We start from the raw sequence: 24841 nt of genomic DNA on the forward strand, positions 1-24841 counted from the left end.
GAAATTAAAGAAGATACAAAGAAATGGACAGATATTCTGTATGCATGAATTAGAAGAATCAACATAGTTAAAATGGCCATATTACCCAAAGCAATATACAGATTAAATACAATCCCCATCAAAATCCCAATGGTATTTTTTAAAGAAATAGAACCAAAAAAAAATCACCATATTTGTATGGAACCACAAAAGACTCAAAATAGCCAAAGCAATTCTGGAAAAAAAAAAGATAAAGTGGAGGTATCACACTCCCTGACTTCAAATTATATTACAATTACTTTGAGACACTAATCAAAACAGCATGGTATTGGCAGAAAAACACACACAGAGACCAATGGAACAGAATTGGGAGCCCAGAAATAAATGTGAACAAATAATTTTTACAAAGAAGCCAAAAACATACACTGGAGAAAATGAAGCTTCTTCAATAAACAGTGCTGAGAAAACTGGAAACCACATACAAAAAAAATGAAACTATACTACTATTTGTCACCATATACAAGGATCTATTTGTCTTATAACTAGAAGTATATACCTTGTGACCACCTTCACCCATTTTACCCACTCACCCTGCAACATCAATCTGTTCTCTGTATCTATGAGTTTGGGTTTTTTTTAGATTTCATATATAAGGAGATCATATGGTCTTTGTCTTTCTCTGTCTGCCTTATTTCACTTAACATAATACCCACAAGGTCCATCCATGTTGTAAAAAATGACAGGTTTTGCCCTAGCTGATTTGGCTCAGTGGATAAAGCATTGGTCTGCGGACTGAAGAGTCCCGGGTTTGATTCCAGTCAAGGGCACATGCCTGGTTTGTGGGAGACAACTGATCAATGATTCTCTCTCATCATTGATGTTTCTCTTTCCCTCCCTCCCTCCCTCCCTCCCTCCCTCCCTCCCTCCCTCCCTCCCTCCCTCTCTCTCTCTCTCTCTCTCTCTCTCCCTCTCTCCCCCCCCCCTTCTCTCCCTTCTTCTCTGAAATCAATTTTTAAAAAAAGGGCAGGTTGTTTTTTTTCCTTTCTATGGCTGAATGATATTCTATTCTACATGTATACCACATTTTCTTTATCCATTCATTCAACAATATAGATTGTTTTTCATGTCTTGGCTATTGTAAATAATGTTGTAATGAATGTGAAGGTGCAGATACCTTTTCAAGATCATGATTTTGTTTTCTTTGGATAAATACCTGGAAGCAGAATTGCTGGATCATGTGGTAGTTTTATTTTTTATTTATTTTTTTACAAAACTCCATTCTGTTTTCCATAGTGGCTGCACCAATTTATATTTCCAACAACAGTGCACAACCATTCCCTTTTCTATCTGCTCACCAACACTTGCTATTTCTTGTCTTTTGATAATAGCTACTCCACCAGGTATAAGGTGCTATGTCATTGTGGTTTTGATTTGCATTTCCTTGATGGTTAGTAATATTGAGTACCTTTTCATATAACTCATGTATATCCATTGGCCATTTGGATGTCTTTTTTTGTGTGAAAAATGTCCTTTTAGTTCCTCTCCCATTTAAAAAATATGTTTTTTAAATTGATTTTTAGAGAGAGAGGAAGAGAGGGGGATAGAGAGATTGAAACATCAATGAGAAACATCATTGATCGGCTGCCTCCTACATGTCCCCTATTGGGGATTGAGCCCGCAACCTGGGCATGTGCCCTGACCAGGAATTGAACTGGTGACCTCTTGGTTCCTGGGTCAATGCTCAACCACTGAGCCACACTGGCTAGGCCCTCTCCCATTTTAAAATCTTATTTTATTGGCTATTGAGTTGTATGTTTATATATTTTGGATTTTAACGCCCCCCCCCCCCTTATCAGATATATGATTTGCAGATATTTTCTTCCATTCAGTAGGTTGCCTTTTCATTTTGTTGATGGTTTCCTTTGCTCTGAAGAAGGTTTATGTAGTTCCACTTGCTTGTTTTTGCTTTTGTTACCTTAGCTTTTGGTGTTAATTTCAAAAAATAATTGCCAAGACCAGTGTGAAAGTGCTTACCCCTACGTTTTTTCCTATGAGTTTTATGGTTTTAGGTCATACTCTCAAATCTTCAATCCATTTTGAGCTAATTTTTGTCTATGGTGTAGGATCATGATCCAGTTTTATTCTTTTGCATGTGACGGTCCAGTTTTCCCAATACCATTTATTGAAGAGACTATCTTTTCTCCATTGTACATTCTTGGCTCCTTTGTCATAAATTAATTGATGCATGTATAGGTTTATTTCCAGGCTTTCTATTTTGTTCCTCTGATCTGTGTGTCTGTTTTTATGCCAATATTTTGCAGTTTTTGGTCAGTGCCATACTATATGGCAAGTTCTTTTTTCTTGCAAAGAGCCTACCTCTTTTTCCCTAGAAGGTGAATAGAGTGGATAGTCGCATGTCAACTTGGAGAGTGAGGGGCAAGAGACTCAGAATACACTTGCAGGTGACTTCCTCTGAAGGAGAGAAGCACACAGGTGCCAAAAAGAATAGGCTAGAAACGATAATGACTAGCATACCTGTCACAGATTTATCCACAGTTTCCTCAGGAGCCATCTCCTTATTTACAATTGCTGTGCTGCTTGACAACAGATCAGTAAAATACCTTTGAGTTTTAAAAAATTTAGTCAGAATTTTTGATATGGCTCTCTGTGAATGGTTATAGAGAACATGAGAATAATTTTAAAAACACATTTATTTTTCAAGAATGCAGGGTCCTGCTTTAATGATTGAAGGTAAAAGGAAGAATATGAATTCATCCAGACTCAAGAGTAAAGAACAAACGTGGAAAAATGGAAAAATTATGAGACAGAAAGGTGAGGAATATTTTATTACATTAAGTAGTAACTTACAGAAACAGAATTCTGGTACTAAAAAAGATTTAAAGTTTCTCTATCTCAACATTTTCATTTTACTGATGAGGCAATTCAAGGAGGTAGGTTAAGGATTTTTCCCAACATTGTATAGCTCATCAGTAGCATAATTAGGACTTAATCCTGAACTTTTGGCTCATAGGCTGGTATTTTTTCTATACTTATTGGAGAGAATAGTTATAGAACCCTTTTAAAACTTAGGTATCTGACTTATATTAATTACATCGAAGGGATATATTGGCTATAGAGGTCATCTCTGAAGAGTGAGCTGTCCCAGCACCATAACAGACCCTAGCCCAGAGTTCCAGAGCTGGGAAGAGAAGTCCCCATACTTCAGGCTGTAAAAACCAGCAGGGATTATGCCTGAATGACATGGAGGCTGCTGGAGTCCTGGGCAGATCCTCTTAAAGGGCCCACTCATTAACTTATTTGGACTCACTCCCTCTGAGCTACTTCATTGGGGCAGCAGCTTGAAAGGAAACAGGGACATACAGGGAGTAACTAAATTGTCTGGCATCAGTGCAAGAGCTGGGAGAGAAGCTTTCTCCAAGACAAAAGTGCTGGCAGAGGCCACTGTTCCTTTGCTGAGCCATCCCCCCAATACAGCCGACAGGCGGTGACATATCTGAGTTTCCATCAACGGGGTTCACACTTTACATCCCATCCTGGTGATTCCCTGAGACCCTGCCCTACCCAACTTGGGGGCTCATTCAAGCCATTTTCAGTGGCTTTTCCATACAACTCTCCTCTCTTGCCTCATTCTTCAGACTTTCCTAAAATCTCTCAAACAAGCAGCAACTGCCTCAGTGCACCACATGCATCTTTTAAAAAAAATATATATTTTATTGATTTTTTACAGAGAGGAAGAGAGAGGGACAGAGTTAGAAACATCGATCAGCTGTCTCTTGCACACCCCCTACTGGGGATGTGCCCGCAACCAAGGTACATGCCCTTGACCGGAATCGAACCTGGGACCCTTGAGTCCGCCTTTCATGGGTTTCAGTCAACATAAACTGCTCAGATGATTTATAACTTCAAATTAACATTTGTCTCTTTCACCTTATTTCATGTAGATATTATAGTTGGGTTAATGGATGAAATACTCTTTCATAATATAGTATACATAGGCCGACGCTCTATCCACTTAGCCAAACCGGTTTCGGCCACCCCATGCATCTTGCTAAGTGGTACCAGGCCTGGCACTAGCAGCAGCCTGCCTTGGTTTGTATCTTGGCCTCTCCTGAGTACCTCCAAACCCAAAACAAGTATCAGCCATTTTTGGAGAGAACTTACTGTATAAGGCTGCTCTTCTCAAGGCTGCAGATCACTCTGTAGCTTATGCTCTGTGGCTCCATGAAGGCACTGGCACCTCCCGGGAGGCCCCAGAGCCAGTGCACCCATTGGATAGCTTCAAACCATAGCAGATTACAATGCTACCACCTCCATTAGTGACACACTCAAGGGACAGACTCAGTGAGCACCAAAGCCCCACTGAAGCAAGTCCTGTTCTATAGGGTCAACTCCTGCACAGCAGCTCTTCTGTAGTCATAGCTGGTCCTCACAGCCCATTGGTCTAGGGGTCAATTCCTCCCAGTGATGCCAACAGCAATCAAGGTTCAACTACAACAGCACAGTGCACACAGCTCACACAAGGGTGCACCTAGAGTGCCTAGCTCAGGTGACTGGGGAGATGAGCCATTGGGCTCTCAGGACACCTAACACAAGGCCACTCTATTAAGACCGAGAGACATAGCAGCTCTACCTAATACATAGAAATAAACACAGAGAAGCAGCAAAATGTGTAGACAAAGAAACATGTTGCAATGAAAGAATGGGAGAAATCTCTAGAAAAAGAACTAAAATAGAAGTAAGAAAACTACCAGATATGGAGTTTAAAACAATGGTTATAAGGATGCTCAAGGAACTTAGGAAGAAATTCAAGTAACTTAGTGAAACTTAAATCACCATGACAAAGGACATAGGAATCATAGAAAAGAATCAGTCAGAAATGAAGGATATACTAACTGAAATGAAGAATCAGTAGTAGAGTAGTTGATGCCTAGAATCAAATCAGCGATTTGGAATATGAGGAAGCCAAAAATGCCCAATCAGAACAGCAAAAAGAAAAAAGAATCCAAAAATATGAAGATAGTGTAAGGAGCCTCAGATACAACTTCAAGTGTACCAACATGCACATCATGGTGGTGCCAGGAGAAGAGAGGGAGCAAGAAATTAAAAACCGCCCTGGCAGGTTTGGCTCAGTGGATAGAGCATCCGCCTGCAGACCAAAGGGTCCTGGGTTCCATTCTGGTCAGGGGCACATGCCTGGGTTGTGGGCTCGATCCCCACTAGGGGGCGTGCAGGAGGCGGCTAGTCCATGATTCTCTCTCATCGATGATGTTTCTATCTCTCTCCCTTCCTCTCTGAAATCAATAATAAATAAATTAATTAAAAACCTATTCTCAACAATAAAGGTTAAAAAAAAAGAAAATCTGTTAATCTTCTCATATATGCACCTTTCATGGGTTTCAGTCAACATAAACTGCTCAGATGATTTATAACTTCAAATTAACATTTGTCTCTTTCACCTTATTTCATGTAGATATTATAGTTGGGTTAATGGATGAAATACTCTTTCATAATATAGTATACATCTGTTCCGTTGACTAGATTCACTGTGTCATCTGTATTCCTCCTGATTTTCAAATAAGGATTGTTATTTTTTGTTTTCATTTGTTCCTTCCTTATTTTTAGAAAAAATGAAGATGAATAAAATACCTCTTTCTCTCATTAACCGGAGAAACATTTTTGGAGAGAACTTGCTATATAAAGCTGCTCTTCTCAATGATTTTCATCTTGTTCATTATTGTATTGAAAAAGGAGGAAATGTTAATCAACCAAGTTATGCTGGTAAGTTGGGTTACCACCCACAGTTATTTGAAAGTGGTTTGTAGTTTTAGATTAGTTATTCCTATGAACATATGGTAAAGCGAGCCTAAGGCAAGTCTCAAACAGAAAGCTTCCAGGTAATTTTCCTGCACAGGTAGCTCTTCAACATCATCTCCTAGGGAAGTGGGAAGTGGAGGGAGCAAGAGAAGAGCATTATATTTCATCTTCAGTGATTATGCGTGCCTGGGGCCCTCTGGGTAGGCTGTGTGCAGTGGCATTACACAAAAGGGTGGATTCCTGAGGCTGGCTTGCTGCCTTTGCCTGGGCATTGTTACTATACACCTCATTTTTGAGTGGAAAATGAGGTCAAAGGTTGAAAGAAGCTAATGGCACACTGAGCTCGGGGGAGGCTGATGATAAAATGAAAGATGTACAGAAGTAGATGTACAGAAGTAGCAATGGCCAAGGAAATGGGTCAAAAACTAAATATTAGAACAAAATATTCTAGCACCCCTGTATACAATGGTTTTTGGAGCTCTGTGTCAGAAACCAGAAGATAGAGACCAATATTTATTTCTTATTATTTCACACTTACCCATCTATCAATCTCTCTGTTCATCAATCAATCCATCTTTATGATGATATATTTCAAAGAAAGTTATAGACAGTATATTTTACCACTAAAGACCTCAGCATAAATGTCATTAATTACAGTTCAATTTTTTTTCTTTGAGATAAAGTTTTATACAGTGAAATGCCAAATCTTAAATATACCATTTGATGAATTTTGACATATACATTCTCCTGTGTAACCCAAACCTCTAAGAGAATATTACCATCATCTTAGAAAGTTCCCTCATGCCTTTTCTCAGTTATTACCCATCCCCAGTCTCTGGAAGCTACTACTGTTCTGATATTTTTCACCATAGGTTAGTTTTGCCTCTTTAATATTTAATAATAAGCATGATGTTAGCTGTAGGTTTTTGTAGCTGATCCTTATCATATTGAGGAATCTATTCCCAATTTGCTGAGAGTTTTATGAGGAATAGATGTTTGGTCATGCTATAGTACTCTTTTTATATATTGCTGGCTTCGATTTGCTAATACTGTGTTAAGGATATTTTTGTATCGATGTTGATTATCCATACTAATAAAAAAGTAATATGCTAATTAGACCAGATGTCTTCCAGATGACCTTCTAGACATTCTTCCTGACAAAGTCGGGCCCGGGCAAAGCTGGTCCCGGGCACCTACAGCTGCAGCCAGCCTGGGCGAAGCCGCCTGCTGTCCTGAGCGACTGTGGCTGTGGCCGGCTTAGGCGAAGCTGCCCCTGGTCCCAGGCTCTTGCAGCCGGCCCAGGCGAAGTCAGCTCAGGTCCCAGGTCCCCGCAGCTGGCCAGAGGGAGGGAAGCCTGGGTCCTGGGTGTGGGGGGCGAGGCAGAGGATGTTAGGGGCAATCAGGCCGGTAGGGGAGATTTTAGGGGTGATCAGGCTGGCAGGGGATCAGTTAGGGGCGATCAGGCAGGCAGGCAGAGGTGGTTAGGGGCAATCAGGCCAGCAGGGGAGCAGTTAGGGGCAACCAGGCAGCCAGGCAGGCAAGCGGTTAGGAGCCAGCAGTCCCGGATTGCGAAACTGGCAGTTGGACATCACCCCGAGGGGTCCTGGATTGGAGAGGGTGCAGGCCGGGCTGAGGGATGCCCCCACCCCCGTGCATGAATTTTGTGCACCGGGTCTCTAGTTGGTCTATAATTTTCTTTTTTTAAAATATGCTTTTATTAATTTTTAGAGAGAGAAGAAGGGAAAGGGAGAGATAGAAACACTGATGAGAGAGCAACATCACATTGATCGGCTGCCTCCTGCACACCCCCCACTGGGGATCAAGCCTGTAACCCGGTATCCTGACCTGGAATCAAATCAGTGACCTTTTGGTGCATGGGATGATGCTCAATCCACTGAACCACATGGGCTGTACTTTAATTTCTTGTAATGTCTTTAGTTTTGGTATCATAAAATCAGTTAAGTAGTGTTCTCCCTTCTATTTTCTGAAAGAGATTGCATAAGATTGAGGTTTTTTTTCTTCCTTAAATGTTTGACAGAACTTAAGAGTAAAACTATCTGGGTCTGTAGTTTCCTTTGTGGGAAGATTCTAATAATAAATTAAAATTATTTATTAAGTGTGGGCTATTCAGATTTTTTGTTTCAGTTTTCATCTAAGTTACAGAATTTATTGGCATAAAGTTATTTATAATATTCCCCTGTAATACTTGTAATATGTGAAGATCTTTAGGAATATTTTATCTTTCATTCCTTATACTTTCCTTTTATCTTTCATTTCTTTCCTTCTTCCCTCCCTTCTTCTTTCCTTCCTTCCTTTTACTCTTTTTCTTCCATCCTTCCTAAGCTAGAAGATAATCAATTTTGTTAATTTTTTTTTTCAAAGAACTAACTGCTGGTTTTTAAATTTTTCTCTATTACCTGTTTTGTATTTTATTTCTACTTTTCTTCTGATTTCTACTTATTTTTTATTTTCTTTGTTCTTTCTCTAGTTTTTTCTCCCCTCTAGTTTCTTAAGGTTGAAAATTAGGTCACGAATTTTTGTACCTTCCTCTGTACTACTAGTAGCCCTGCGCATGAATTTGTGCGCAGTAGCTCTCTGCAGGGCCTGGCCACTCTGCAACCACTGCCCAGAGGCTCTGCACAGCCCAGAGTTCCATCCATGGCTGGGCACAGAATGCTTGCATCGTCGCCAGGGCGACGATGCAAGCATTCTGCCAGGCTGCTCACACTGCCCGCTCTCAGCAGCTGCCCTCCTGGGACTGGGGGACTCTGGTGGGGCTGAGAGGACTGGGCACTGCCATCTTGTGGCTATGGGCGCCGCCATCTTTGTGATGGAGTGATGGTTAATTTGCATATTGCCCCTTTATTGATAGGATAAGGATTTAAAGCTTTAAGTTTCCCTCTAAATACTGCTTTTACTGCATCTAACAGATTTTAATGCATTTTCATTATCATTCAGTTTGAAATACTTTTTATTTCTTGTATGTTTACTTGTTTGAATCCAGGATTATATTAGAAGTTGTGTAATTTTTAAATATTTGAGGATTTTTCAGATCTCCTTCATTATTGATTTCTAATTTAATTCCATTGTGATCAAAGGATATACTTCCTATGAATTTTATCCTTTTACAGTTATTGAGAATTGGTTTATTGTCTAGTATATGGTCTTGGTGAAGAACCCTTGTGCACTTGAATGTTTGTTCTTCAGTTGTATGTAATGACCTATCAATGTCAATTAGATGAAGGTGGTTGGTAATGTTCAGAACATCTTTCTCTTTATTGATTTTTTTTGGTCTAGTTGATCTATTATTTCCTGAGAAGGGTATTGAAGTCTTCACAGCTATGATTGTGGAACTGTCTGTTTCTCCCTTTAATTCTGTCAAATTTTGCTTCTTATATTTTGTAGCTCTGTTATTAGGTGCATATATAGTTATAATGGTCATATCTTATGATAAATCGGCTTTTTTAAAATATATTTTTTGTTGATTTCAGAGAGGAAGGGAGAGGTAGAGAGAGATAGAAAGATCAATGATGAGAGAGAATAATTGATTGGCTGCCTCCTGCACATCCCCCACTGGAGATTGAGCCTGCAACCAGGGCAAATGCCCTTGACCAGAATTGAACACAGGACCCTTTAGTTCGCAGGCTGTCGCTCTTATCCACTGAGCCAAACCAGCTAGGGCTAAATCTGCTTTTTAATCTTTATGAAATATATCCCTTTATCTCTGGTAATAATACACTTTGTCTTGAAGTCTACTTTGTATGTTAATATAGACATTGTAGCCTTCTATGTTTCTTGTCTATTTGCAATGCCATTTTTTATCTTTTTATTTTCGGCCTGTCTGTGTCTTTATTTTTCTTTTTCTTGTTAATCCTCACCCGAGAACAATTTTTCTATTGATTTTTAGAGAGAGTGGAGGGGAGACAGATAGAGAAACATAGATGTGAGAGACACATCCATTGGTTGCCTCCCACACGAGCTCTGACCAAGGCCAGGATCAAGCTTGCAATCAAGGTATGTGCCCTTGACTGGAATTGAACCCAGGACCCTTCAGTCCACAGGCCAGTGCTCTATCCACTGAGCCAAACCAGCTAGGGCTACGCATAATATATTTTAAATATAAAGACACAGACAGGCCCTAACTGGTTTGGCTCAGTGGATAGAACGTCGGCCTGTAGACTCAAGAGTCCCACGTTTGATTCCGGTCAAGGGCATGTACCTTGGTTGCGGGCACAATCCCCAGTAGGAGGAGTGCAGGAGGCAGCTGATTGATGTTTCTCTCTCATCGATGTTTCTGACTCTCTATTCCTCTCCCTTCCTCTCTGTGAAAAATCAATAAAATATATTATTAAAAAAAAAGAAAAAAGACACAGGCCCTAGCTGGTTTGGCTCAGTGGATAGAGCGTCAGCCTGTGGACTGAAGGGTCCCAGGCTCGATTCTCAAGGGCACATGCCTGAATTGTGCAGGCTCGATCCGCAGTAGCAGGTGTGCAGGAGGCAGCTAATCAGTGATTCTCATCATTGATGTTTCTATCTCTATCTCCCTCTCCCTTCCTTGATGAAATCAATAAAAATATATTAAAAAAATAAAATGTATTTTGTGTTGACAGCATACAATTTTGCTATTTTACATATTTTGATAATCTTTGCCTTTTAATTGGGATGATTAGTAAATTTTCACTTAATATTAGTAGTCAGATTTAGGATTACCATTTTGCTATTTGTCCCTTATGAGCTTCATTTGTTTTTTTGTTACCTTTTCTGCATTATTTTGTAGTGGATAGTATAGGGATTACAATATGCATCTTTAATATTCCACAGTCTTCTTAGAGTTAATACTGTAATACTTCATATAAAACATATGAACATTGAACATACTTCCCTTATCCTTTGTGTGATAACTGTCACATCTTTATATATAAAAGGCTAATATGCTAAGTATCTGACTGTCTGACTGTCCAACTCTTTGCTATGACATGCACTGATCACCAGGGGGCAGACGCTCAATGCAAGAGCTACCATGATACGCAGTGGCCATTTATAAAGAAACGGCGGACCTGGCACCCACAAAGCAACACTCGGCTTCCCCAAAGTGGGACACAGGCCCCGCCTCCACCCCAGAGCGACAGCCCATGAAATCACAGCTGATGCTACCAAGACCCCATGGCACAAAATGCAGCCCGCAACCCAGCCCAGCTCGGAAACAGTGGCTATGGGCTAATTATGTCAGGAAGCAATCCCTGGCTTCCTCTCCCTAGCGACTAGCCTCCTTGCAGTTTCTTCAGCTCAGGAACACAACTTACTTTATAGCCAGGTGGAAATATTTTACACTTTAACCAAATGTCTGTGAAGTGTTTTCCCATGCCTTATCTCATTTGATCCTCACAGAAGTCCTGGAGTAGGTAGATAGGAGACTCGGTGGAACCCTGTTTTCTTTTCATTATCCAGAAAATGAAGATTTAGAAAGCTTAGAAACCTGACCCAACTGAAAAGAAGAAATGGTGCACGTTGAAAATGACTTCAGGTTTTCTTACTGTGCTGAATATAGTCAAACACTGCTGCAGTTAAATATTTTACCCTTTGTTCTCCCTGCGTGATCTACAATAATAATCTGCTTTTGTGTTGATATTTACTGCTGTGTTGCTGACAATTACCTGAAAGAGAAGTTGGAGTGCTTCACTGGGCTGGAAAAAGTTTAGCTAAATCAGAAAGCAGGTCTAATTAAGCAAGTCTATCCTATATAAAAAAAGCCTAATATGCTAAGGATGTCCGACTGTGGGCCTAAGCCGTCAGTCGGACACCCTCCAAGGGCTCCCGGACTGCAAGAGGGCACCGGCCGAGCTGAGAGACCCCCCCTCCCAGTGCACAAATTTTGTGCACCGGGACTCTAGTAATGTTATAATTATCGACCGATATTACTTATTAATTGCTTTAAATAGCCATGTGCATTTTGAGGAAATTTATAGGAAAAAAACCTCTATTAACTATATATTTTCCATTTTTGGTGTCCTTTATTTTTTACTCTAGGCTTTCTATTTAAGAGAAATTCCTTCTATAACTGGGGTGATTTTGCCTCTCGGGACATTTGGCAGTTTCTGGAAACATTTTTAGTTATTACAGCTGGGAAGGGGTTGGGTGCTACTGGCCTTTGGTAGAATGCTCAAAACGATAAAGAATTATCCAGCCCAAAAATGTTAGTGCCAAATCTAAGAAACCCTTGTTTATGGAGAAGGTTCTGAAAAGAGTGAAATACACTTTGAAAAAAATTATATTTTATTTTATTATTATTATTTTTTAAAATCCTGACCTGAGGATATATTTTCCATTGATTTCTAGAGAGTAGAAGAGGGGGGGGGGGAGAGAGAGAGAGAGAGAGAGAGAGGAGAGAAAGAGAGAAACATCATGAGAGACACATAAATTGGTTGCTTTCCGCATGCACCCCTATAGGAGCTGGGGAACCTGCAACCAAGGTATGAGGTATGTGCCCTTGACCAGGAATCCAACTTGAGATCCTTCGATCTGTGGGCTGATGCTCCAACCGCTAAGCAACCAGCCAGAGCTGAAATACACTTTTAACATGCAACTTTTAGATTTTTTTACATCAATCATATGGAATTTAATAAATCTCTATAACCTATACCATTGTCTCTGCTAACAGAGAAAAAGAACATTAGTCTGGATGAATGGTTTTCTTGGAATAGTTTGTGGATTCTTAATTGAACTACCTTAAATAGTTTTTTTTTTTTGCAAATAAGGAGAAAAGAAATATATACTTTTAAACTGATTCTATGTAGTCCTGCCAGTTGGGTTACTTTAATGGAAGTACCTTGAGCTAGAAATAAAGCTTTTCTTCCCTCTTTTTTCACAGAAAAGTAGCCTGCAGCCAGCATTTTTTTCTGAGCTAATAATGACACCCACCCTCCTTACAGCCTTTTTATTTGAAGAAGGCAGGAATAGTTTTAAATACTTTACTTCTTTTTATATTTTTCTGCAACAGAGTTGGGGTAGAAATTTGATTTGTCCCTCAGATTTGTTGAATTCACCAAACAATATCGTTTGTTTTCATGGTGAGATTATCTTGTCTCGTATAATAAAAATATTTTTTAAAGAAACAGCTTAGAATTTGAGTTTTTATTTTAAGGCTAAGCACAGAACATTATTAAGATGCATTAAGATGCCAAATATAAACAAGTATTATTTCCTTTTTATATAATAGGTTGGACAGCACTTCATGAAGCTAGTGTAAGGGGATTTTATGAGACAGCAAGTGAACTAGTAAAAGGTGGAGCAGATGTAAATGTCAAAGGAAAGTACCAAATCACTCCCCTACATGATGCTGTGATGAGTGGACATTATAAGGTACTGTGATGCTTTCGTTTGTGGAGCAAATGCTACATTCTGCAAGTCTTAAAAATGCTCTGGCACTAAGAAATAGGAAAATAGGAATTATTTTAGGTTATTCTGCTAATCAATATTCAAAATTATTCTAAAATTTTACTGTATATGGGTTTATTGTCCCTAATATGGTAGGTGACATTTTACATGTAACTTAAAAAAAATTTTTTTTTATTGATTTCAGAGAGGAAGGGAGAAGGAAAGAGAGATAGAAACATCAATAATGAGAGAGAATCATTAATTGGCTGCTTCCTACACGCCCCATACTGGGATCCAGCCTGAAACCCAGGCGTGTGCCCTTGGGAATCGAACTTTGATCTCTTGGTTCATAGGTTGAAGCTCAACCACTAAGCCATGCCAGCCGGGTACTTTTAGACTCTTTTTGTATGGTGCTTTATAAGCTTCAAGAGAATCTTTCCTTCTATGAAGTGTTACACAATGATGTCCAGTCCTATTTGGAGGCATATAGTTTTATGGAGTCTAGTATCAGTTTCAGAGTTGCCATAAGACATGAGAACCTCCCAGGTTTAATGATCAGGCAGTACACACCAGCATAAGCATACCTTGGTTAAATATCAAAATACTGTAATTCCATATGAGTTGATTAATAGTAACTGTAATAATGGATAATAAAGATTATGAATTCCAGCACACATAGTTTATTTCAGAAATTGAATATGCTGTGAGCGTTCTTTACTTTTGTTGTTGTTGTTCAGTCACTGCATTACAGGGCTGAGGCACTTACTGAAAATACCTTGTTATTTATTTCAGTACTAGAGGCCCGGTGCATGAAATTCGTGCATGGAGGGGGGTTGTCCCTCAGCCCAGCCTGCACCCTCTCCAATCGGACCCCTCAAGGGATGTCCGACTGCCCGTTTAGGCCCGGTGAGATCGGGCCTAAACGGGCAGTCGGACATCCCTCTCACAATCCAGGACTGCTGGCTCCCAACTGCTCGCCTGTCTGCCTTCCTGATTGCCCCTAACCGCTTCTGCCTGCCAGCCTGATCACCCTCTAACCACTCCGCTGCCAGCCTGATTGATGTCTAACTGCTCTCCTGCCAGCCTGTTTGCCCCCAACTTTCCTCCTCTGCCAGCCTGGTCACCCCTAACTGCCCTCCCCTGCAGGATTGATTGCCCCCAACTGCCCTCCCTTGCAGGCCTGGTCCCTCCCAACTGCCCTCCCTTGCAGGCCTGGTCCCTCCCAACTGCCCTCCCATGCTGGCCATCTTGTGGTGGCCATTTTGTGTCCACATGGGGGCAGGATCTTTGACCACATGGGGGCAGCCATGTTGTGTGTTGGAGTAATGGTCAATTTGCATATTAGTCTTTTATTAGATAGGAGGATTGAAGTTCCCCCTGGGTTCAAAACTCCTAGGATAGGAAAGTGGGCTAACAACTGGGCTCAGGAAGATCTGTTCTGTATACCTTCAGAAGAAATGCCTAACACAGAGCTGTGGAAGGCTGCTGGTAGATATGGTCATAGATAGATAGGCCCATTCCTTCCTAGTGTGAAATAGTGCTTTAGGTAGTTTTGCTTTTTTGGATAATGTATCACCTGCTAGTAAGTGATCATTTCTGCACATTGTGTAGAGGCTGGGAGGAAAGAATTCTGCCTGGGACCTAATTTAATGGCCAGAAGAATACAGGTTTAGACAGGTAATGGTATGCACCCTCTCTCTGCCCTTTACCCCCTCTTCACAGCTGACCTCCAGCAGTGAAAACTTAATGCCAAAGCACTTCTTTTTTTTTTCTTTTAATATTTTATTGATTTTTTACAGAGAGGAAGGGAGAGGGATAGAGAATTAGAAACATTGATCAGCTGCCTCCTGCACACCTCCCACTGGGGATGTGCCCGCAACCAAGGTACATGCCCTTGACGGGAATCGAACCTGAGACCCTTCAGTCTGCAGGCCGATGCTCTATCCACTGAGCCAAACCAGCCAGGGCAAAGCACTTCTTTTTTTTTTAAAAAAAAAATATATTTTATTGATTTTTTACAGAGAGGAAGGGAGAGGGATAGAGAGCTAGAAACATCAATGAGAGAGAAACATCGATCAGCTGCCTCCTACACACCCCCTCCTGGGGATGTACTCGCAACCAAGGTATATGCCCTTGACTGGAATCGAACCTGGGACCCTTCAGTCCGCAGGCTGACGCTCTATCCACTGAGCCAAACCAGTTAGGGCCCAAAGCACTTCTTTCTTCTCCTCTTGTCAGGGCTGACATTTTCTGGTGAGGAATCTTTTCTCCTTTTGGGCAATGTGAGCACTTTTCTTTCTCAGTTCTTCCTTTGCTCTACCTGGTGATGAATCTTCAGTTAATTTCCACCTCACAAGCTAGAATTAGCTGTCTCCCTCTAGCCTTTGCAGATATGTAACCTTCTCTTGTTCCCTCAGTGAAGTAGAAGGGACCAAAGACACAGGCTCACTACTTACCACTCTCCCTTTTGCCAACTCCTGTGTTCCATGACTCGTGTGTTCCTGGCATCATGGCATACCCTGATTGATGGTCAGATAAAAGAGAATGACAAGGAGTACAAATCTAGAGAAGGGTCATGAGAATTAAAAGCTAAAACCTAGTAGGGTGGAGTGAAGTCACAGTCTGTCTTCTTTTTACCCTCCCCTTCGATTTATCTGGGGTAAGTCAACAAATTATTTCACCCAGTCTCTCTTGGATGAAAGTTGTTCTCTTTTGTCTTTTTTCTTACTTGATGGGACTTTATGAAAAGTGATATGCATATCAATAAATTATGGTTCAGTAGCAATTATATTAAATTTTTTATTGGGCAAGATATTATAGGTAAACTCAAACTATATATTGTTGGAAGAAATATTTGATGTTGCTTAGAGTTGTATGCTAGCACACATTTACAATAATATACCTTTTGTCCGTGTTCCCTCATTTGAACAATCTTCCTCTAGGTGGCAGAGTTACTTCTTTTTAATGGAGCTGATCCATTATTTAGACGTGCCAATGGAAAGTGTGCTTTGGATGAGGCCCAAGGTATACGTATGAGGCTTCTTCTTGAGAGATATGTTCCTAAACATCAAAAACAGCTTATTTCAGGTAAGATTATACTGCCTTGTTATATCTGTTCACCATGTCTGTAGAGAATTACAAAAATTGAATTTAAAATTATAGAAATTAAATTTATTTTCCTTATACATTTTGAGAAAATCCACCCAATGGTGTCCTTGCTTCATTCTTTTTAAATATATATATATTATAAAACATATTCTCATCCAAGGATATGTTTTTTATTGATTCGAGAGAGAGAGAGGAAGGGAGAGAGAGAAAAACATCGACGTGAGAGAGATACATGGATTGGTTGCCTTCTGGTATACTCCCTGACCTGGGATTGAATCTGCAACCTGGGTATGTGCTTTTTGGTGCACAGAATGATCCTCCAACCAGCTGAGCCACACCACCCAAGGCCTTGCTTCATTCCTTTAATAAAGCACACTCACTTTTTGCAAATGCACATAAATGAAGGAGTCTAAAAGAACAAAGAAAGATAATATCAAATGTACTTTTCCCAAGATTGTACATTACAGACAGTTAAGAAAACTTCTATAAAATTCTGACACTCTATAATCCTTTGGCTGAATAGCATGATGTGATGTAAATTATATTTGTCTGTATCTTTATCAATGAATATAGCCAAAATTGTTTATTTCCATTCCCTAAGAATCTTCTCTTATGGCTCTGCTTTTGCCTTCTCATCCATTACACTTTTTAAAAATATATATTTTATTGATTTTTACAGAGAGGAAGGGAAAGGGATAGAGAGTTAGAAACATCGATGAGAGAGAAACATCAATCAGCTGCCTCCTGCACACCCCCTATTGGGGATGTGCCCACAATCAAGGTACATGCCCTTGACCGGAATCAAACCTGGGACCCTTGAGTCCATTGGCCGACATTCTATCCACTGAGCCAAACTGGTTAGGGCTCATCCATAACACTTTTAAATTGAACTACAAAAAAAATGGTTCTGCAGTTGTCAGTAACAAGATTATATATATATATGGCATATTCTTTTTTTCCCCTTAAGATATTCTGAATTTATTAGATTACTAAATTACTTATACTTCCTTTTTAAAAAAATCTTTATTGTTGAAAGTATTACATAGGCCCTCCTTTTCCCCCCCAGTAACCTGTTCCAGCCCTTTCCCATCCTCCCCTCTCCCCCAGGCCCTCACCATCCATTGTCTGTATCCACTGGTTATACATATATGCATACAAGTTCATTGGCTATTCTCTTCTCACCCACCCTCCCCTGCCTTCCCTCTGAGGTTCAACAGTATATGGCATATTCTTCTTCTTCTTCTTTTATTTTTTTTTTACTAATCTTTATTGTTCAGATTATTACAGTTGTTCCTACCCCCCCCCCCAAGCTCCCGTCCACCCGGTTCCCACCCCACCCTCTGCCCTTACCACCCCCCTCCCCCGCACTGTCCTCATCCATAGGGTTATGATTTTTGTCCAGTCTCTTCCCAAACCCCCCACACCCCTTTCCCCCGAGAATTGTCAGTTCACTTCCTTTCTATGCCCCTGATTCTATTATATTCACCAGTTTATTCTGTTCATCAGATTTTTATTCACTTGATTTTTAGATTCACTTGTTAATAGATATGTATTTTTTGTCACTTTGTTGTTTCACTTTGTAGTTTTTGTCTTTACCTTTTTCTTCTTCTTCCTCTTCCTAAAGAATACCCTTCAGAATTTCATATAATACTGGTTTGGCGGCGATGAATTCATTTAGCTTTTTCTTATTTGTGAAGCTCTTTATCTGGCCTTCAATTCTGAATGATAGCTTTGCTGGGTAGAGTAATCTTGGTTGTAGGTTCTTGCAATTCATCACTTTGAATATTTCTTGCCATTCCCATCTGGCCTGCATAGTTGAGAAATCAGCTGACAATCATATGGGTGCTCCCTTATAGGTAACTAACTGTTTTTCTCTTGCTGCTTTTAATATTATCTCTTTGTCTTTTGCTCTTGGAATTTTAATTATGATGTGTCTTGGTGTGGTCCTCTTTGGATTCCTTTTGTTTAAGGTTCTGTGTGCTTCCTGGACTTGTAAGTCTATTTCTTTCATCAGGTGGGGGAAGTTTTCTGTCACTATTTCTTCAAATAGGTTTTCAGTATCTTGCTCTCTCTCTTCTTCTGGGACCCCCATAATTCTTACGTTGGTACGCTTGAAGTTGTCCCAGAGGCTTCTTACACTATCTTCAACTTTTTGTATTCTTTTTGCTTTTTGCTTTTTCAGGGGAGTGTTTTTTGCTTCTTGGTATTCCAAATCTTTGACTTGATTCTTGCGATCCTCTAGTCTGCTTTTAGGTCTCTGTATAATATTTTTTATTTCAGTCAGTGTATGCTTTATTTCTAGTTGATCCCTTTTCATGTCCTCGAGGTTCTCGTTTAATTTATCGGCCTTTTCTAGGAAATTCTTAAAAAACCTTATAACCGTGGTTTTGAACTCTATATCCAGTCTTTTGCTTTCCTCCATTTCCTTTCATTGTGGCCTGCCTCTTTGTCTCCGCATTTTAGCTGCTTCCCTGAGTTGATGGAGTTGCTTTGTGTGTTAGGTGTCTTAGCAGAGCCCAGTAGCTCAGCCTCCCCAGTTACCTGTGGTGGACCCTCTTGGTGCACCCCTTTGTGGGCTGTATGTGCAGTCTTGTTGTAGTTAAGCCTTGCTTGTTGTTGGTATCACTGGGGGGAGTTGATCTCCAAGCTAATTGACTGTGAGTATCAGCAGTGTCTCCGTTGGGAAGGCTTCTGTGCTCAGCTTGGATGGGGCGGAGTCTCAGGGTGGTGCAGACAAGCTTTGGTTTCCCGTCAGCCCCGCCCTAATGTCCCTCGGTGATGGCTGCGCGCACCTCTGAGAAGACTGCTCTCGAGTTTCGCCTGTTGCCAGACAGGCCGGCTTCTCCCTGACTGGAGCTGGATATCAGTGTGGTTGGGAGGTTTTGTTTTTCTCCCGAATGAGAAAGCTAGCCACTGGGAGGGCTTCTGTGCTCGGCTTGGATGGGGCGGGGTCTCAGGTTGGTGCAGACAAGCTTTGATTTCCCGTCAGCCCTGCCCTAAGAGGGCCTTGTTTTCCGTATCCTGCTACAATGGCTGCGCCCCTCTGAGAGAAGGCTGCTCTCAAGTTTCTCCTGCTTCCAGACAGGCTGGCCTCTCCCCGACCAGCGCTGGAAATCAGTGTAATAGGGAGGCTTTGTTTTCCTCCCGAAGGAGAAAGCCAGCCGCGCACTTGGTGCCCACCCTCTCCCGCGCCGAATCCAGTCGTGTATTCAGCCGCCCGCCCCCTCTCCGTGCTCACAGATCTCTGCACCTCCACAGCTCCCGAAGCTCAGCGTCCCTTTCTCTTTTATTCTAGTTGTAGAGCATCCGCTCAGCCAGCTTTCCGGTGATTCCGGACGATGTCTGCTCTGTTTTCCAGTTGTAGTTTCAAAATTGTTGTGGTAGGCAACAATTAGGTGTTTACCCTATGCCACCATCTTGGTTTCTCCCAGAAGTTAGTCTTTTAAGTCTGGCCCACACTCAGAGGGAACAAAATTAAGCTCCACTTCTTGAATGGAAGAGTATCAAAAATTTTATGAACACGTTTTTAGAACTACCGCATTTCAATCCCTCTTACCCTACTGTACAAGTATTTATTCTTTTTTCCTGGCACTTAACACCCATCTTACACATTGGACAATTGCTTATTTTTTATTTTTGGTCTTCCCCCATTAGAATCTAAGCTCCATGAAGGAAAGGATGTTTGTTTTGTCTAGTAATGAATACTAGAGTACCATATACATAGTAGGCATTCAGTAAATTTTTGTTGAATAAGTAGTATCAATCCTTTGGAAAAAAAACAACACAACAAAACAAATACTTTCCATTCAAGAGATAATATGTGTATAATTTTCCCAAGAGATAATTGTTGAATGTCACTAAGGACTAAGACCTGGATCAAAGCACCCTATTTTTATAGTAAAGAAATAACTTCATTGATAAAAGCCACCTAGAGGCAATTAATAAGTTCTTTAGAGCAAAAGACTTCTTTCTGGTAGCCTAATCTTACTGGAAAACAAGAGAAACAGACTGAACTTTATTAAGCAAACATATCAGGAAATGATAATTCAATTAATTATGAAATATTTTTTTTGCTTTATAAAAGTAGCTTTTACACAGTTAAATATCTAGATATGTCTGTGGAGAATATAAAAATACCTAGTTTAGTGTCCATCTTTAGTTAATTTTTAAGGTCTATTTTGCTTTACTGACAGAAATTTTCTCAGCTCTCTCAAGATAGCTTTTGGTTTCTGATAAATATGGAAATTACAGTAATATTATGTAAGATTATGCCAATCTTAATAGAAAATGTTGGCATAATTTTGCTTAATTTACCTGGTTTTCTCATAGCAAGGGATTTATATGTTTTAGGAGTCCTGAGTCTGGCCACTGGAGGCTGTTTTCTTTGACTTTTCTCTTTTTGTTTACAGCTCAAAAGGATAGCACTGACCCATTAGATGTAGAGGATGCACACCAGCCCAAGGTATATCTCTGTTTAGCAAAAAACATTTTTTTAGAATGCATCATCAAAGAGGAAAGAAAGGTTACTGAAGCATGCATCAGGAACAGTGACTTCACCTTTGCTTTTAAGATACTTGGGAATAATTATATGAGAATCAGAGGGTTCTGGGCTGTTAATTTGGGAAGCAGTAAATGTAGCATATCTGGGCACTGATATATTGGTAGACATTTCCTTTTACCTCCTCTTCATGGAGCCATTAGGGTTATCAACCATGTCAAATTTCCTCTGGCCTAAACATAGTACAAGAGTCAAAGGCGTCAATCCATCCCTTCAAACTTTACATGGTGGGCAGTTACTCTTCATCTGGTGCTTGGGTTGTGATGAGTGACAGGAAGCAGGAAGCATTGTTCCTGTTTTAATCTTATCAGCCCACAATAATCTTTCCATGCAGACCAATTTGGGAGCATATATATGTCTTCTTGTTTTCAAAATCCTTCTTCTGCTGCCCTACTTACAGTCTGTCACAGATACCAGAGGAAGAAACTCTTTTAATTCTAGCTCTATCTGTATAACAATTGGGAAAGAAGAGTGTTTCTAAAGCATTCTTGTTAAGTTTCCTTTACAAGGAAACTTTTATCTGATTTATTTCCAGAGCCTATAAATATTAAGTAGATTAAGATTTTTAAAATTATATTTAGTAAGATTGGTAGTGCTAAAATATTGTCAAAAAATTGAAATGTACAGCAGAGAACAAAGATTAGTACACATACTGAGTCTATTATATTTGCCTTTCTTCTGTTAGTCTACTTTTTCTGAAGAATCAGGTTGTATATATCTCAGCAGGCCCTGTGATTAGATCAAATTATAAAATTGAATGGAATAATAGTTTAATTTATGAACAATCCAGAATGAATCAAGTATAGAACTACAGCTGAAAATTAAAGCTAACTATATATTTTGTTTCTATAGAAACCAAAACTCAGTTCTAAAAATTGCATTGGGTTTGTTTGTGATGAAAATTCCAACAGACAGAAGGCAGAACATGTAAAAGTTGATAAAGGAAGCAAAAAGGGTTTATTTATAAAGAAAGAAGAGGTAAATGAACATTACCCAAGAAATTCCAAAAGCACGAAATTAGGCAACTTCAAGCATAAGCAATCAACTGTTAACCAAATATACTCTACAGGACTCAGGAAAAACAATCTCCATAATGTCAAGGATCCCAGCACAAATGCGTCTAAATATAAAGGAAGAAGAAATGAACAACATAAAAGGACTCAGGTGCATAAGGCAATCCAAGAAAGAAACTCAAGAAAGACCGTAGCTGTCTCTTCTTCCAGAAGAAGTAGATTGGTTACTGATCAGCAGCAAATTCTCCAAACCCTCGATGACCTTCCAGAAGAGTCATGTAAACCTTTTAGCCCAGCTCTGTCAAGCCTGGAAAATGGATTAAGTAAAAATACTGACACTCATTCAGTTCCCAAAGAGACACATACCCAGAGCCTGGATTTATTAGAAAGTCAAGAAATAAAATCCTTGGGATTAGAATCCAGTGACCAAGCTAAAGCTGTTACTTTCTCAGGACTTTCTGTACATAAAGAAATTGAATTACCCATTGTTACTACAGATCAGCAGGCTCAAATTCACCAAGAACAACAGCACATTAGTCCTTATAAATCTCATGAAAACACTAACTCGGATGAAAAAAAAGAGGACCTTAATAAGTGGGGAAATTTTAATAATGATATTCATGTTGATTGCTGTACCTCTGAGGAGACCATAATGTCTAAAAAGGTGATATATTCTACAAGTTGCAAAAACCACTATAATTATAAAGAGAATATAACAAATAGAGAAGTAATGGATTTTGAACAGTCTTTACCTTCTAAAGACCATTTTTCACAGGAAAATAAGTTAAAAGCAGGTGGCCTAAGCATACTTCCACAACAGGAGGCTGTTAATTTTTCTAATTCAGATAATACAGCCGTTTCTGAACCACACGTTGCAAATTATGAACAATATATATATGGAACTTCTTTTGGTCACTCACAAGGCAGTCCTGAGCATACTTCTTTGGCTTGTACAAGAACAATTTCAACACATGAAGTTTCTCAGTTGACTAATCATGTGGAGCAATTCCAAAGGCCTCAGAATTGTAGTAGCCCCAGCATACCAACTTCTTTAATGAATCAAACAAATACACATATTGTGGAAAAGGTGAATAAGAAAGAAGGCACTAAAAGGAATTACACTGACAAAGGCCAAAAACCAAATTTTTCAAATGGGCCTTTATCCACAGTTGTTCATTCTCAAGTAATAGAAATAACTGAAGTTGAAAAAAGGAGACAAGACCTTGCTGAGAGTGAAATCATACATAATATAGATTTTCATTCCATTGACAATATGAATAAAGAATTGACCAACATCTCACAAGCTAGTCAAAGAGAAGAGAAGGAAATTTCTCATAAACCAGGTATTAGTAGTGTTGATAGATTTGTACACATTTCCTATAGATTTACTTATTTTATAGAAATTTCCAACTGAATTTCACTCAACCTATGCCCAAACTGACAAGAATGAGGACATGAGGGCTATAATTTGGGGGATGCTGTTAATTAGTTAAGTAATAGTGTTTACTTTAAAAGTTCAACCATTATTATCAAAGATGGTTGCTAAATTGATATTGACAGAAGTTAATAAAGAGTATTTATATCAATTTTTATATTCATTTTTAGTATAGACTTATCTTAGTATCAATAAACTTAACATTTTTATAGCAGGAAATTGTTAGCTCCAGTGATTTCACTGTATTCCCATCAGAATTGCATTTAGCAAACTAATTTACATTAGTTATATAAAACTATTTCTAAATTCTTCCAGCTAGGAACAGAAACTTGGAATAGTTATATGACTAGTAATTTAACCAGTAAGAAGAACTGCCATACTGATATTACAGAAATGTTTATTTTTCAGATAAGGAATTAACTAATATCTTTGGAGATGAAAGCACTGTAAGAAATTGTGAGGAGAAAAAGGATAGAACAGATTCAGAAATTCACATACCTGCTAACATCCAAGAACAAAATTTATCAAAAGCTACCTGCAGCCAAGGTTTGTATTTCTTTACTTGTATACAATAGGTAAATGTTTACCTGGCCAGACCCAAGAATCCACTGTATTTCAGAATAGTTCTAAACTTTCAGATTTATTTGTTTATTTATTTTTTTAGTCATTCACTATATTACAAGATTATTTCAGCGATATTTTAAATGGTTTTACTGTAAAGCAACACTTGAGAATTTATTAGTCTTCAGATATATTCTTATGATATTTCAGCCTCTGACTTCTAATTTGTTATTTTAAAGGATATAAACAGCAAGAATATTGAGTGTGAGCATTGTGGGTGAACTGTGTCTCATCTCTCAGATACTTCCACTGAGCCCTTTTAACATAACGAACATTAAAAAAGCATAGCCACTAGTTTTTTTGTGTCATATGAATGAACTGTATGTGTTTGGAAGTATTGACAGGCTAACTATCCTTTGATAGTTCTTGGAGTTAGTTCTGTGATGAACAGTGGGCTGGACCACTTCGAATTGAATACTAAGCATTGAAAAGTTGATTTATTTTCTGTTTAGTATACTAGTGGTAGAACGAACACTGGATTAGGCATTTTCTGTGAACCTTCTCCCATTGTCCTGTCTCATGTAAATTGAAGCCCTTCTTATATATTCCTCCTATAGTGAGTTAAATGGTGGCTCTTCAAAATGTGTCCATGCCCTAAGCCCTGGAATCTGTGATATTATCTATACTAATAAAAGGGTAATATGCTAATTAGACCAGATAGACCGGATCGGTCTTCCGGACATCATTCCTGATGCCATTCCTGACAAAGCTGGGGGCGTGGCTGGCTTGCAAACCACCTGCGGCCCCTCGCCCAGACTGGCCCACCCCCCAGCGGTGACCCCCCTCACCCTGATCAGGGGCGTGGATGGCCTGCAAACTGCCCACGGCCCCTCACCCAGGCCAACCCCACCCCCCAGCGGGGACCCCCACCCCGATCCGGGGCCCCCTTTAGGGCAGGCCAACCGGCCCCCACCCGTG

At 39.7% G+C, this 24841-nt stretch overlaps 1 protein-coding gene across 1 annotated transcript in view; it reads left to right on the forward strand.

Moving 5' to 3' along the window:
• ANKRD31 (ankyrin repeat domain 31) overlaps positions 1–24841 on the forward strand; it is a 115673-nt gene that overhangs the window by 40299 nt on the left and 50533 nt on the right. Inside the window, exons 9-15 of the mRNA XM_079784874.1 lie at positions 2702–2811; positions 5623–5778; positions 13031–13173; positions 16131–16275; positions 20706–20758; positions 21707–23210; positions 23711–23848. Of these exons, the coding sequence (XP_079641000.1) occupies positions 2702–2811; positions 5623–5778; positions 13031–13173; positions 16131–16275; positions 20706–20758; positions 21707–23210; positions 23711–23848 (2249 nt within the window). The remainder of the gene's footprint in view (positions 1–2701; positions 2812–5622; positions 5779–13030; positions 13174–16130; positions 16276–20705; positions 20759–21706; positions 23211–23710; positions 23849–24841) is intronic.

This window comes from Cnephaeus nilssonii, assembly GCF_951640355.1.
Source record: "Cnephaeus nilssonii genome assembly, chromosome: 2".
Lineage (NCBI taxonomy): Eukaryota > Metazoa > Chordata > Mammalia > Chiroptera > Vespertilionidae > Cnephaeus > Cnephaeus nilssonii.